At 48.6% G+C, this 13,371-nt stretch overlaps 1 protein-coding gene across 3 annotated transcripts in view; it reads left to right on the top strand.

Moving 5' to 3' along the window:
• The window catches only part of RHEB (Ras homolog, mTORC1 binding), a 53,846-nt gene extending 50,239 nt beyond the window's left edge, over window positions 1–3,607 (top strand). For all 3 annotated transcript variants that reach the window (XM_070788444.1, XM_019959354.2, XM_070788443.1), the window contains one exon: window positions 2,319–3,607. In XM_070788444.1, the coding sequence (XP_070644545.1) occupies window positions 2,319–2,411 (93 nt within the window). In that variant the 3' untranslated portion in view covers window positions 2,412–3,607. The remainder of the gene's footprint in view (window positions 1–2,318) is intronic.
• Window positions 3,608–13,371: the final 9,764 nt, after the last annotated feature.

Genomic DNA, 13,371 nt, shown 5'->3' with positions numbered 1-13,371 from the left:
TGTAGCTTGAGGTTCTTAATACAGTTCTGGATAGATTTACTCTTTGACCTTTCAGTTTCATTTAGAAGACAGTACTGCTTTTTTGGTATCTGGAGGAAAGATGGAATTGTGCTCAAGGCTTAAAGTTAAAATGAAAAAATTCCAACTGCTGTGATTCTTTAAAAGTTCTGATAAATTTAGCGGATGTATCTGATATCAGCCTAAACTCTAAAAGAAGATAAGGGTGCAGTATGGTGGCCTCAAACATCCCAGACAAGCTCGAGGGTCAGATGACCCCACTCGCCATCGCCTTGGTTGCTTGAGCATCTTTATCAGATCAGCAGCGCCTTATCAGACGTGAAGTAATCCGTTAAGGCAGAAAGATTCTTGCACCCCAGTTAGGTACATACAGTGATGGTATGTGTATCCTTGGAAAGCTGCAGTCCTCACAGTTGTATGGACACTTCTCAGCCCTCGGTCATGGCTCCTGGGACCTTGTCTCACCTTGTCATCGAATCTGCTCCCCATCAGGTGGGAGTAACCAAGTCCCTCTGACCTCTGTACATGAGAGGTGTAGGTGATTCTGGTCCACACAGGTACTCCGTACTGGGATGCTTACTACTCTTGGTCTGTGTGTAGGAAGAGAGAGATTCTAGTAAGAGACACCTTATCAGTAGTCACACGATTAGAGACCAGTCTGTGTAAATTGCTTGAATTTTTTATTGATAAATTTTCAAGTGTAGCTTGGTACTAACCAAAAATCCAGTATTTTAAAATAAACTGTCCTCAGTGTAATTGAGTCAGATTTGTTGATAACAAAATGCACAGTGGTTTTAAAAAAAATTTATCAAGTCAGTGCAAATACTGCACTTTGACTATTACTGAACTATGAGATGTGTTTGCAGTTTTGGCTTATTTTCTGTGGAGGCCTTCACAAACTGTATTCCAGCAGTCTGATGAAAGAGAGTGCACTTTGGCAGAGACAGACCACACAGGTAATCAAGAGTGCTAAGATTTATCTAGAAAGCCAGATTCCAGGCACACTGTACTCTCTTTGTAAGAGTTTGGCATGCATCTTTCCACACATTTTTCTGTGCATTTTTCTTAGGATGGAATAAATACCAACGTGCCTGCTTCGTCATGGCAAAGGAGGGGAATGGATAATTCGGAAAGAGGGATGCTTGCTGAAGCCAGTGGCCTCGGGTAGACAAGCGCGTTGGGCCGCAGGCTGGCTGGGGCTTGCCTAGGGCTGCCTCCGTTATTCCATCCTAGGAAAGCGCGAGCCAGAGTGGGTGAGCCCAGACTCAAGGGTGTGGTCACTGGCGCACGAAGTGTGCAGAGTTCGCTTATGGGTGCTGCTTCTGTGTAGAACGCAGTCGTCAGGCGAGGGTGAGAACAGGGCAGAGGTTCAGAGACCCCAGTGGACGGAGGAGGCGCGACCCCTTCATCCCGGCGGGTGACTAGACCTGGGAAGTGTGGGTGGGCGCTGGGACTCGGGGCCCTGGGGGCATGTCCCCCGGCTTCGTCCCGTGTGGGTGCAGGCGGGCAGATGGCAGAGCGGGGAGAGGAAGGACAGAGACTGCCCGGGGCCTGCGCCAGCCCGGGAGAGAGGGCAGGGAAGTGTGGTTGGATCAGGGAAACGGGCTGAGGGGTGCTGGCCAGCAGGGTACTGAGCAGAACTGCAAGTCAGGATGGGGGCTGGTGCCTGGTAATGACAGGATGTAGCTGCCACCCCACGAGGGTTTGAAAACGGGCGTTTCAGGATTGTCACGGTCACTGCCCCGAGGGACAGGGGCTCCTCCTCATGAAGGGCCAGGCCCTGGAGGCGCCGTCAGGAGAGAGAGGGGGACCTGGAGGCCGGAGGCTCGGGTGGAGGGTTGGGGGGACAGCCTCAGAGTCAGAGCCGAGGGGCTTAAGGAGGTGGGAGGGGAAAGGGTGTGAAGGGTGGGGTGCGGTATGAGGCAGGAGGAGCCCCTGCCCTGGTCCAGTCAGAACCCCAGGGGTGAGGGGGTGCAGAGACTGGGCCCCAAGGTCAGAGGGGAGCGGGCCGGAGCCCGGGGATGACGGCTCCTCCAGCTTCCTGTGGCGACAGATGAAAACGGGGGTCTCCAGGGGAGGTGGAAGCCCTGGTTCCTGCAGCGCTGGGGCACCTCCAGCCGGTGGCCTCCACGCCTGGCCTGCAAGCGCAGAACTGGGCAGTGGGCCTCCTCCTGTCCCGCCAGCAGAAACCACGTTCACCGTTGTGTTTCAGTCGCTGGGTCCTGTCTGACTGTCTGCAACACCATGTTGGTCATGGCTCCACTAAAACTAACGCCACTTGGTTTTCTCTGTGTTTTCAGACTGCTGTTGATGTTTTTAGAAGGATAATTTTGGAGGCAGAAAAAATCGATGGGGCCGCTTCACAAGGAAAGTCTTCCTGCTCGGTGATGTGATTCTCCTGCAGAACCGGGGATGCTGGGGCCCAGTCCCGCCTAGGGAAGCCAACTGCCCGTCATCCTTTACGATAAACTGCTTCGTTTCTCTTCTGTTAACCTGAAAGATTTCATTTGGGTCAGAGATTCTCCCTCACCCCCTCCTTTCAGATTATGTTCAACTCTGACTCTGTCCAAATGAGTTCACTTCCATTTTCAAATTTTGAGCAATCATATTTTCAATTTATATATTGTATTTCTTAATAATATTATGACCAAGAATTTTATCGCATTAATTTTTCAGTGTAGTTTGTTGTTTAAAATAATGTAATCATTCAAATGATACATATTGTTACACTACTATTAACTAGGCTTCAATATATCAGTGTTTATTTCATTGTGTTAAATGTATACTTGTAAATAAAATAGCTGCAAACCTTAAACTTTGTGCTCCTCAGTGTGGCTAGTAAAGAGGAAAGCTGTCCTCCTGAGGGCATCTCTCACAGCCTCCCAGGAGGCTCTGGGTTGGATTGCAAGGAGCCACTGGGGGCTGTGGCCACAGACAGAGGCAAGCAGTCCACCTGGCAGCCATGGGCAGTAGGGTAGAGTGCCCGCATTTGAGGGGGTCTCTAATTGACTGAAGTCGAGTGGCCTTGGGGGAGATCTGTGAGGGGAGTTGTTCCCCAGTGATGACTGTGTCCCCCATACCCGCCAAAGGCACCCTCTTGGGTAGAGTGTTTCTCGCAGGTGGGACTGCGGACTTCCTGAGGGCCTTCTGGGCTCCCTCTGGCTTGTCTCTTAGGTACTTGAAGGAGATGTAGGGAAACACTGTCCCTCTTACTTAGCTTGATGTCCCCAGCAGACAGGATCTTACTTAGGAAATAGACTAACCTGTCCCCATCCCAAACCTCCAGGAGTTTGAAGGACAGGAAGGATTGCCTGGTCAGTCTTCTGTGTTCACGAACCTCCCGCAGACCCAGACCACGTACCTCCTGCTCTGAAAGGAGCAGCTTGGAAGGACAGCCAGAGACTGAAATTGCCTGGTGTCCGTCACTCAACTCTAGCTTAGTTGACTGATACGTTAAATGCTGCCCTCTCCCAGGTAAAATTTCACAGGGCCATTTCTAACATTTAAGGAAGTGTTACTGACTCTGTTGATCAAATATGATTTCACTTTGTAACTGACTCTTTAATGATAAAATTATGCTTTTAGAATATGCCGTTATTTTGGATCTTTGAAGTGTTTTTGCCTCATCATTCCAGGATGAAATTTGAGCCTTAGAAGAACTTCACCAAATATTTTTTATTTAAATAAAGATAGGTTTTAGCAATGTAGTATCATTACTTACTAACAGGGTTTATTCTTAGGTGTAATATTACGTGTCAGTACTCTGCTGAATGTGGAGAAAAAAGAAAAGTGAATGTTAGTCGCTCAGTCGTGTCCAACTCTTTGCAACCCTGTGGACAGTAGCCTAACCCAGCAGGCTCCTCTGTCCTTGGGATTCTCCAGACAAGAATACTGGAGTGGGTGGCCATTTCCTTCTCCAGGGGGTCTTCCCGACCCAGGGATGGAACCCATGTCTCCTGCATTGGCAAGGCGGGTTCTTTACCACTGCGCCTCCAGGGAAGCCCAGTGTATTCATCCTGGCAACTAAAGTGTGACTCACGGATCATCCTCTAGGCCTGGCTGTCCTGTTTGGAGGTGCCATGGCCGTGGCCCTCCACATGGTGCAGCTCAACTGTGCATTCAGATGCATTCTGAGCACCGTTCCAAGTGCTAGGAACGCAACAGAACTCTGCACCCTGGAGAGCTTGAGTCTGACCTTGGCCCTTGGAGACCAGGGTCGGGCAGTCCTGCTCCCCATTGCGGTGAGCGTGGTGGCAGGACTCGGGACGAGCACGTGGCCAGGAGGCGGCCGGCGGTACCCGTTCTGGTTTGCTTCACGTTCACCCCGTGAGGACTTCCCTGGTGGCTCTGAAGGCAGAGTCTGCAGTGCCGGAGACCCGGGTTCAGTCCGTGGGTGGGGAAGATACCCTGGAGAAGGGGACGGCTACCCACTCCAGGATTCTTGCCTGGAGAATTCCATGGGGTCACAAAGAGTCAGACACGACTGGGTGACTTTCACTTTCACCCTGTTAAGCAGGTGCCAGGCTCTGTACAGACAAGGAAACTGCCTTAGAGGCGTTAGCAGCAGGCAGTAACCACATTGACTCTGGGCCCGTACAGCTGCCAGGCTCGACTTAAATGTTGTTACTTAATATTGTATGTCATCACTCCTGAGACCTAGCCTTACACTTTAACAGTTTTCACAATGGGACATATATGCTGTCCTAGGTTCACTGCAGTGTTGGAAGCGCAAATAACAAAATGAGGTGTATGTCCAAAACTATCTGCCGTTCACAGTGAATGCAAACTATGAATTCACGTGACGATTTCAAGTTAGTGTGATGGAATTTGACCAAAGTTAAATTGTCCATTCACTGCCCACCAGGTCATTAATGATGCTGCTCTTGCCAAAATTGCTCATCACCTCCTTGTCACCAAATCCAATGGGTTATTCCCTAGTTTCTCTCCTGCCCTTCTGGCAGCACTGCACACGGTTGGTGACCTCTTTGCAAGTCTCATTTCCACCCTCTGGTCTTCCAGCTCACCATCGCCACCTGAGTCTCCTTGGCTGTCTCCTCCATTAACCTCTCTGTGGGCCCTTTTTCCTTCTTAATTTCATCATCACACACAGCTCTTGATGCTGTTTCCTTCAGTTCAGTCACTCAGTTGTGTCAGACTCTGTGACCCCATGGACTGCAGCACGCCAGGCCTCCCTGTCCATCATCAACTCCCGAAGTTTACTCAAACTCGGGTCCATTGAGTCGGTGATGCCATACAACCATCTCATCCTGTCATCCCCTTCTCCTGCCTTCAATCTTTCCCAGGATCAGGGTCTTTTTAAATGAGTCAGGTCTTCGCATCAGCTGGCCAGAGTATTGGAGTTTCAGCTTTAACATCAGTCCTTCAAATGAATATTCAGGACTAATTTCCTCGAGGATGGACTGGTTGGATTTCCTTGCTGTCCAAGGGACTCTCAAGAGTCTTCTCCAACACCACAGTTCAAAAGCGTCAGTTCTTCGGTGCTCAGCTTTCTTTATAGTCCGACTCTCATATACATACTGGAAAAACCATACCTTTGACTAGACGGACCTTTGTTGGCAAAGTAATGTCTCTGCGTTTAGTATGCTGTCTAGGTTGGTCATAACTTTGCTTGCAAGGAACAAGTGTCTTAATTTCATGGCTGCAGTCACCATCTGCAGTGATTTTGGAGCCCCCCCAAATTAAGTCTGTCACTGTTTCCTGAAGACCAGAATTTATTTCTCCCACCCGCACCTCTGTGGGCTCCAGGCTTGGCTAGATGTCTCATAGGCATGATCTCAAATTGATCATGCCGCAAATTGAATTATTTGATTTTCCCTATAAAAATGGTCTTCCACTTACCCTGTTTCAGGAAAAGACACCACTAGATGCTGAAGCGAGGCTTTGGGAGCCGTCCTCAGCCAATCGTCAACAAACCCTAAAGGCACTGCCTTCGGAAATCTTACATTTTCCCCGCTTTTTCCATCTTCGCTGCATACTACCCTCTAATGGCACACCCTCCAAAGCATTTGTACTGCAGCCCAAGTCCACTTGTTTACACGTTCATGTTACTCCCTTTCTTAAAATCTTTTAATAATAAATGTGCCTATTCAGGGCCTCGGGCATCTCATTTTCCAACTTTTCTTGTGAAAAAAATTAAGAGCTTCCTTGCTTTCATTTGTTGATTCGGTAAAGAATCTGCCTGCAATGCAGGAGATCTGGGTTCGATCCCTGGGTTGGGAAGATCCCCTGAAGAAGGGAAGAGCTACCCACTCCAGTATTCTGGCCTGGAGAATTCCATGGGCTGTATAGTCCATGAGGTCTCAGAGTTGGACACGACTGAGCAACTTTCACTTTCACAGCATCAAATAAATTATCACTGATTGTTTTTGACAAACATTCCTAGGGAAAAGGGAATCAGGTCAAAGACAAGCCTAGCAGAGGGGGTTTTCCAGGGACTGCAGATGATGACATTCTGGGCTGAGAAATCACCAACCCCATCCTGACCCTGCAGCTGCTAAGGAGGTGCCTGGCAGTGTGGCAAGTGGCCGTGCCTCGAGCTCACTGTGCTGGGAATGGGCCGGTTTCCCTAAACAGCCCCAGACTGGTGCCAGCCTTTCATCTCCAGACCTATGAAAAAGCTAATCAGTTCAGTTCAGTCGCTCAGTCGTGTCCGACTCTTTGCGACCCCATGAATCGCAGCACGCCAGGCCTCCCTGTCTATCACCAACTCCCGGAGTTCACGCAAACTCATGTCCATTGAGTCGGTGATGCCATCCAGCCATCTCATCCTCTGTCGTCCCCTTCTCCTCCTGGCCCCCAATCCCTCCCACCATCAGAGTCTTTTCCAATGAGTCAACTCTTTGCATGCTGTGGCCAAAGTATTGGAGTTTCAGCTTTAGCATCAGTCCTTCCAAAGAATACCCAGGACTGATCTCCTTCAGAATGGACTGGTTGGATCTCCTTGCAGTCCAAGGGACTCTGAAGAGTCTTCTCCATCACCACAGTTCAAAAGCATCAATTCTTCGGCACTCAGCCTTCTTCACAGTCCAACTCTCACATCCATACACGACCACTGGAAAACCCACAGCCTTGACTAGACGGACCTTTGTTGGCAAAGTCATGTCTCTGCTTTTCAATATGCTATCTAGGTTGGTCATAACTTTCCTTCCGAGGAGTAAGCATCTTTTAATTTCATGGCTGCAGTCACCATCTGCAGTGATTTTGGAGCCCAAAAAGATAGTCTGCCACTGTTTCCACTGTTTCCCCATCTATTTCCCGTGAAGTGATGGGACCAGATGCCATGATCTGTTTTCTGAATGTTGAGCTTTAATCCAACTTTTTCACTCTCCTCTTTCACTTTCATCAAGAGGCTTTGTAGTTCCTCTTCACTTTCTGCCATAAGGGTGGTGTCATCTGCATATCTGAGGTTATTGATATTTCTCCCAGCCGTCTTGATTCCAGCTTGTGCTTCTTCCAGCCCAGCATTTCTCATGATGTACTCTGCATATAAGTTAAACAAGCAGGGTGACAATATACAGCCTTTTCCTATTTGGAACCAGTCTGTTGTTCCATGTCCAGTTCTAACTGTTGCTTCCTGACCTGCATATAGGTTTCTCAAGATGCAGGTCAGGTGATCTGGTATTCCCATCTCTTTCAGAATTTTCCACAGTTTGTTGTGATCCACACAGTCAAAGGTTTTGGCATAGTCAATAAAGCAGAAATAGATGTTTTTCTGGAACTCTCTTGCTTTTTCCATTATCCAATGGATGTTGGCAATTTGATCTCTGGTTCCTCTGCCTTTTCTAAAACCGGCTTGAACGTCTGGAAGTTCACGGTTCATGTATTGCTGAAGCCTGGCTTGGAGAATTTTGAGCATTACTTTACTAGTGTGTGAGATGAGTGCAATTGTGCGGTAGTTTGAGCATTCTTTGGCATTGCCTTTCTTTGGGATGGGGATGAAAACTCACCTTTTCCAGTCCTGTGGCCACTGCTGAGTTTTCCAAATTTGCTGGCATATTGAGTGCAGCACTTTCACAGCATCATCTTTCAGGATTTGAAATAGCTCAACTGGAATTCCATCACCTCCACTAGCTTTGTTCCTAGTGATGCTTTCTAAGGCCCACCTGACTCCACATTCCAGGATGTCTGGCTCTAGGTCAGTGATCACACCATCGTGGTTATCTGAGTTGAAGATCTTTTTTGTACAGTTCTTCTGTGTATTCTTGCCACCTCTTCTTAATATCTTCTGCTTCTGTTAGGTCCATACCATTTCTGTCCTTTATCGAGCCCATCTTTGCATGAAATGTTCCCTTGGTATCTCCAATTTTCTTGAAGAGATTTCTAGTCTTTCTCATTCTGTTGTTTTCCTCTATTTCTTTGCATTGATTGCCGAGGAAGGCTTTCGTATCTCTCCTTGCTATTCTTTGGAACTTTGTATTCAGATGCTTATATCTTTGCTTTTCTCCTTTGCTTTTCGCTTCTCTTCTTTTCACAGCTATTTGTAAGGCCTCCCAGACAGCCATTTTGCTTTTTTGCATTTCTTTTCCAGGGGGATGGTCTTGATCCCTGTCTCCTGTACAATGTCACAAACCTCCGTCCATAGTTCATCAGGCACTCTATCAGATCTAGTCCCTTAAATCTATTTCTCACTTCCACTGTATAATCATAAGGGATTTGATTTAGGTCATACCTGAATGGTCTAGTGGTTTTCCCTACTTTCTTCAATTTCAGTCTGAATTTGGCAATAAGCAGTTCATGATCTGAGCCATGGTCCGCTCCCGGTCTTGTTTTTGCTGACTGTATAGAGCTTCTCCATCTTTGGCTGCAAAGAATATAATCAATTTGATTTCAGTGTTGACCATCTGCTGATGTCCATGTGTAGAATCTTCTCTTGTGTTGTTGGAAGAGGGTGTTTGCTATGACCAGTGCGTTCTCTTGTCAAAACTCTTTGCCCTGCTTCAGTCCGTATTCCAAGGCCAAATTTGCCTTTACTCCGGGTGTTTCTTGACTTCCTACTTTTGCATTCCAGTCCCCTATAATGAAAAGGACATCTTTTTTGGGTGTTAGTTCTAAAAGGTCTTGTAGGTCTTCATAGAACTGTTCAACTTCAGCCTCTTCAGCATTACTGGTTGGGGCATAGACTTGGATGACTGTGATATTGAATGGTTTGCCTTGGAAGAGAACAGAGATCATTCTGTCGTCTTTGAGATTGCATCCAAGTACTGCGTTTCGGACTCTTGTTTCTGCTCCAAGGTAAGGAGCAGCAGCTGTGCTTTGCTGGAGCAGCCGTGAAGAGATACCCCACGCCCAAGGTAAGAGAAACCCAAGTAAGACGGTAGGTGTTGTGAGGGCATCAGAGGGCAGATACACTGAAACCATAATCACGGAAAACTAGTCAATCTAATCACATGGACCACAGCCTTGTCTAACTCACCGAAACTTAGCCATGCCCTGTGGGGCCATCCAAGACGAGCGGGTCATGGTGGAGAGGTCTGACAGAATGTGGTCCACTGGAGAAGGGAATGGCAAACCACTTCAGTATTCTTGCCTTGAGAACCCCATGAACAGTGTGAAAAGGCAAAATGATAGGATACTGAAAGGGGAACTCCCCGGGTCGGTAGGTGCTCAATATACTACAGGAGATCAGTGGAGAAATAACTCCAGAAAGAATGAAGGGATGGAGCCAAAGCAAAAACAATACTCAGCTGTGGATGTGACTGGTGATAGAAGCAAGGTCCGATGCTGTAAAGAGCAATATTGCATAGGAACCTGGAATGTCAGGTCCGTGAATCAAGGCAAATTGGAAGTGGTCAAACAGGAGATGGCAAGAGTGAATGTCGACATTCTAGGAATCAGCGAACTGAAATGGGTGAATTTAGCTCAGATGACCATATATCTACTACTGTGGGCAGGAATCTCTTAGAAGAAAAAGCTGATACTTTTGGACAATGTGTTGCCAGGGTTTCCACTGATTTCTCGAAGGTTCTTCCTGCATGCTCCCCAGTGGTGACCTTCTGGAGCCTGCAGGCAGCTGTGTGTTGAGTGGATGCATAGCTGACCCCTCCCATGTGCTGCCTTCTAGACAGGTTCCCTGGAATTTGGCCTGTGTCTTCTGCAATATGGAGGAACCCCTCACCATTCACACAAGACACTGGAATAGCCTCTAATCAGTCTCAGGTCGTATCCATCCCTCATCACTCCTAAGAAGGAAGGAGCGATGGTCTTCCCCAGTGGAGCAGTGGCGAAAAATCCACCTGCCAATGCAGGAGACGCAGGAGGGTTTGAGCCCTGGGTTGGGCTCAAACCTGGGTTGGGAAGATGCCCTGGAGAAAGGGAATGGTAACCCACTCTGGTATCCTTGCCTGGGAAATCCCATGGACAGAGGAGCCTGGTGGGCTACAGTCCATGCGGTCACAAAAGAGTTAGACACAACTGAACATCTAAACAAGAAGGAAATAGCTATGTTCTCTTAACAGGATGTCAAAGGACCACAGTAAGCACTGCCTTTAGGTAATCATCTAATAGGAGAAAAGGTTTAATTATTCTTGGAGAAGTCTGCACTCCTGAGAAAACCCTTCCAGCTCCTGTGAGCTCCGGCCGCACGTGAGCGGCTTGCTGGCAGAAGGTTTATGGCTGCCTTTATTACTCCGTTTACCGAGACTTTTGTGTGGATGAACAGAGGCTGACATGAAGGCCATGTCAGCAGGAAACTGGGGCATCTTTAGAAACGTTCTTAGAAAATTCTAGAACTTTTGTCTTCACCCCACTCCTTCATCTCCCAGGAGGGGAGAGTTACACATCAGGCCAAAAACCTTGACGTGAGTCAAGTTTTTGTGTCCCGCCCTTATTACCCTTTTTACCTCTGGCAGCTTCCTAGCCTGACCTGGGGAAGTCTGCTTTGCGGTTAGGGCTGCAGAGACGCTGAGAGCTAACTTAACATCTGTTATCAGAGGAGGGGCCGGATTCCTGAGAGACCCCCACCCTCCATGCGTAACTCAGTTCATTGTTGTTTGCACTATACCACGTGTGAATGTTACCCCAACACACAAGGAACTCCCCAAATGAATGGAGGGTCAAACAAAGACTCAGCAGGTGTGGTCCCAACTCTGCAGCTAATGTGTCTGTGTCTCTGGGCAACTCCGTTATGGCCTCTGGTCTTGGTTCCTGTACTGAGAAGACCTCTCTGCCACAGATTGTTGTCATGGCCACAGGTTCGAAAACCTTGGTTGTTTCAAAAGCCCAGTACCAGTGCTGACCACTGTCCTTCGGCTAATGAGCTGATCAGACCCCCAGGCTTGAGCTCTCCCACCTCGGCAGGGCCTCCACTGCTGCTGGAGCTCCGAGGTTCCCAACCCGGTGACCCCCGCAACAGTCGGTGTCTCCGAACTCCTGCCATATCGCCGCCCCTGGGCTGCACATCCCAAAAGGGCGAGATGGAAAGTCACAAATTCCTCCACAAGCAAGTTACCAGGAAGTTTCCTGCCAGTCCAGCCCGAGGTATCAAGAACACAAGACGATAAGACACGTGAGTCTGCCAGAGTTCACAGGTCACGTGCACGGGAGGTCCATCTGGACCCACAGCACTCAGCCCGCACACACTCCGTGGACCCCTGCATTTGCTCGGTGGATAAGCCCTGGTCCGAGAACGCGTTCCCTCGGAGTCTAAATGGGGACATCAGTCCTTCCCCTGATGTCGTCTCACACCTCCAGTTCCCTCCAGCTCCCACATTCTGCTACAACCTGGGAAATGCACTTGGCTCATCTTTTTTTTTTTTTTTTTTTCCCCTGCCTTTTTTTGGCTGCACAGCTCGGCTTCCTGGGATCTTAGTTCCCCAACCAGGGATTGAACCCAGGCCCTCAGCAGTGCCGTCCTAACTGCAGGACCACCAGGGAATTCCTGGGTCATCTCTCTCTTTTTTTTTTTTTTTTAATTTTTTTGGTTTAATGGATACAGATATGAGTTTGGAACCATCAACATTAAGTTCCTTGTTTTATTGTTTAGTTGCTGAGTCCTGTTTGACTCCCGCAACACCATGGATTATAGTCCACCAGGCTTCTCTGCCCATGGAATTTTCCAGGCAAGAATGCTGGACCTAGCTCACCTTTTCCTTTAAGCATATCTTTTGTTTTTATGCCTTTTATTTTATTTATTCTTTTCTGACTGCTCCATGTGTCATATGGGATCTTAGTCCTCCCACCAGAGATCTAAACCTCACCCCCTGCATTGGAAGTGAAAGTGAAAGTCACTCAGTCGTGTCCAACTCTTTTCAACCCCATGGACTATACAGTCCACGGAATTCAGGCTGGAAGACTGGAGTGGGTTGCCTTTCCCTTCTTCAGGGGATCTTCCCAAACCAGGGATCAAACCTAGGTCTCCCTATAGCAGGCGGATTCTTTACCAGCTGAGCCACCAGGGAAGCCCCATTGGAAGTACAGAGTCTTAACCACTGGACCACTGAGGAATTTCCCGGCTCATCTTTTTAAGGCATGAATAAGATTCTGGAAACATCATGGCCTCAGGAGTCAAGACCTTTCACCCAGTTCTTGCTGCTGCCCAAGAACAGCCTGGGCAGAGCTTTGATTCATTACCTCCAAAAGCAAAGCATCCCTGCCCAGCAGCCACTCCCACCGACTTCCTGGTGTTCTTATCATTTTCGTTTCTCCCTCTGCTCCCATCATTAACAGACCAACGAAGAATCCAAGTAATCCCACACGGTCATCTGGGTTTTTCCATGTGGTGTGGCTGTGAGAGTGACAGGCCCTGAACTTTACCCTAAAAGGCTTAAGCGGAGGGCCAGCCTGGTGTTGACAGCTGGCGCAGCTGGAAAGGTTACATTCCTCAGCTCTGACGTGTGCATTGTTATTATCCCAGAGCAGAAATCATTCAGAGGCACAGCCTTTTCTGCGCCTGTAACTGGAGCACCGTTGCGTGAAGTTGTCAAATGACCAGCGGAAGAGCTCTGGGTCGTCACTGACGCCCCTGCGATGCCTGCGGGGCCAGCTCCTCTGCTGACGGCTGGTTCTCAAGCCCTGACTCGTTCCAGAGCCGCCTGGAGGGCTGGGGAGAACACACAGGGCTGGGGGCAGAGGGCTCACCCCCAGTGTGCCCAGCTGTGTCTGACTCTTTTGTGACCCCCTGGACTATAGCTCGCCAGGCTCCTCTGTCTGTGGGATTCTCCAGGCAAGAACACTGCAGTGGGTTGCCATTTCTCCTCCAGGGGATCTTCCCATCCCAGGGATCGAACCTGTGTCTCTTATGTCCCCTGCATTGGCAACAGGATTCTTTACCATCAGTGCCACCTGGGAAGCCTCAGAGTTTATTTATTTATTTGGCTGTGTCAGGATCTTCGTGCA

Source organism: Bos indicus, chromosome 4 (genome assembly GCF_029378745.1).
Source record: "Bos indicus isolate NIAB-ARS_2022 breed Sahiwal x Tharparkar chromosome 4, NIAB-ARS_B.indTharparkar_mat_pri_1.0, whole genome shotgun sequence".
NCBI lineage: Eukaryota > Metazoa > Chordata > Mammalia > Artiodactyla > Bovidae > Bos > Bos indicus.
The sequence above is the reverse complement of the archived record's forward strand: the minus strand, read 5'-3'. Positions and strand labels throughout refer to the sequence as shown.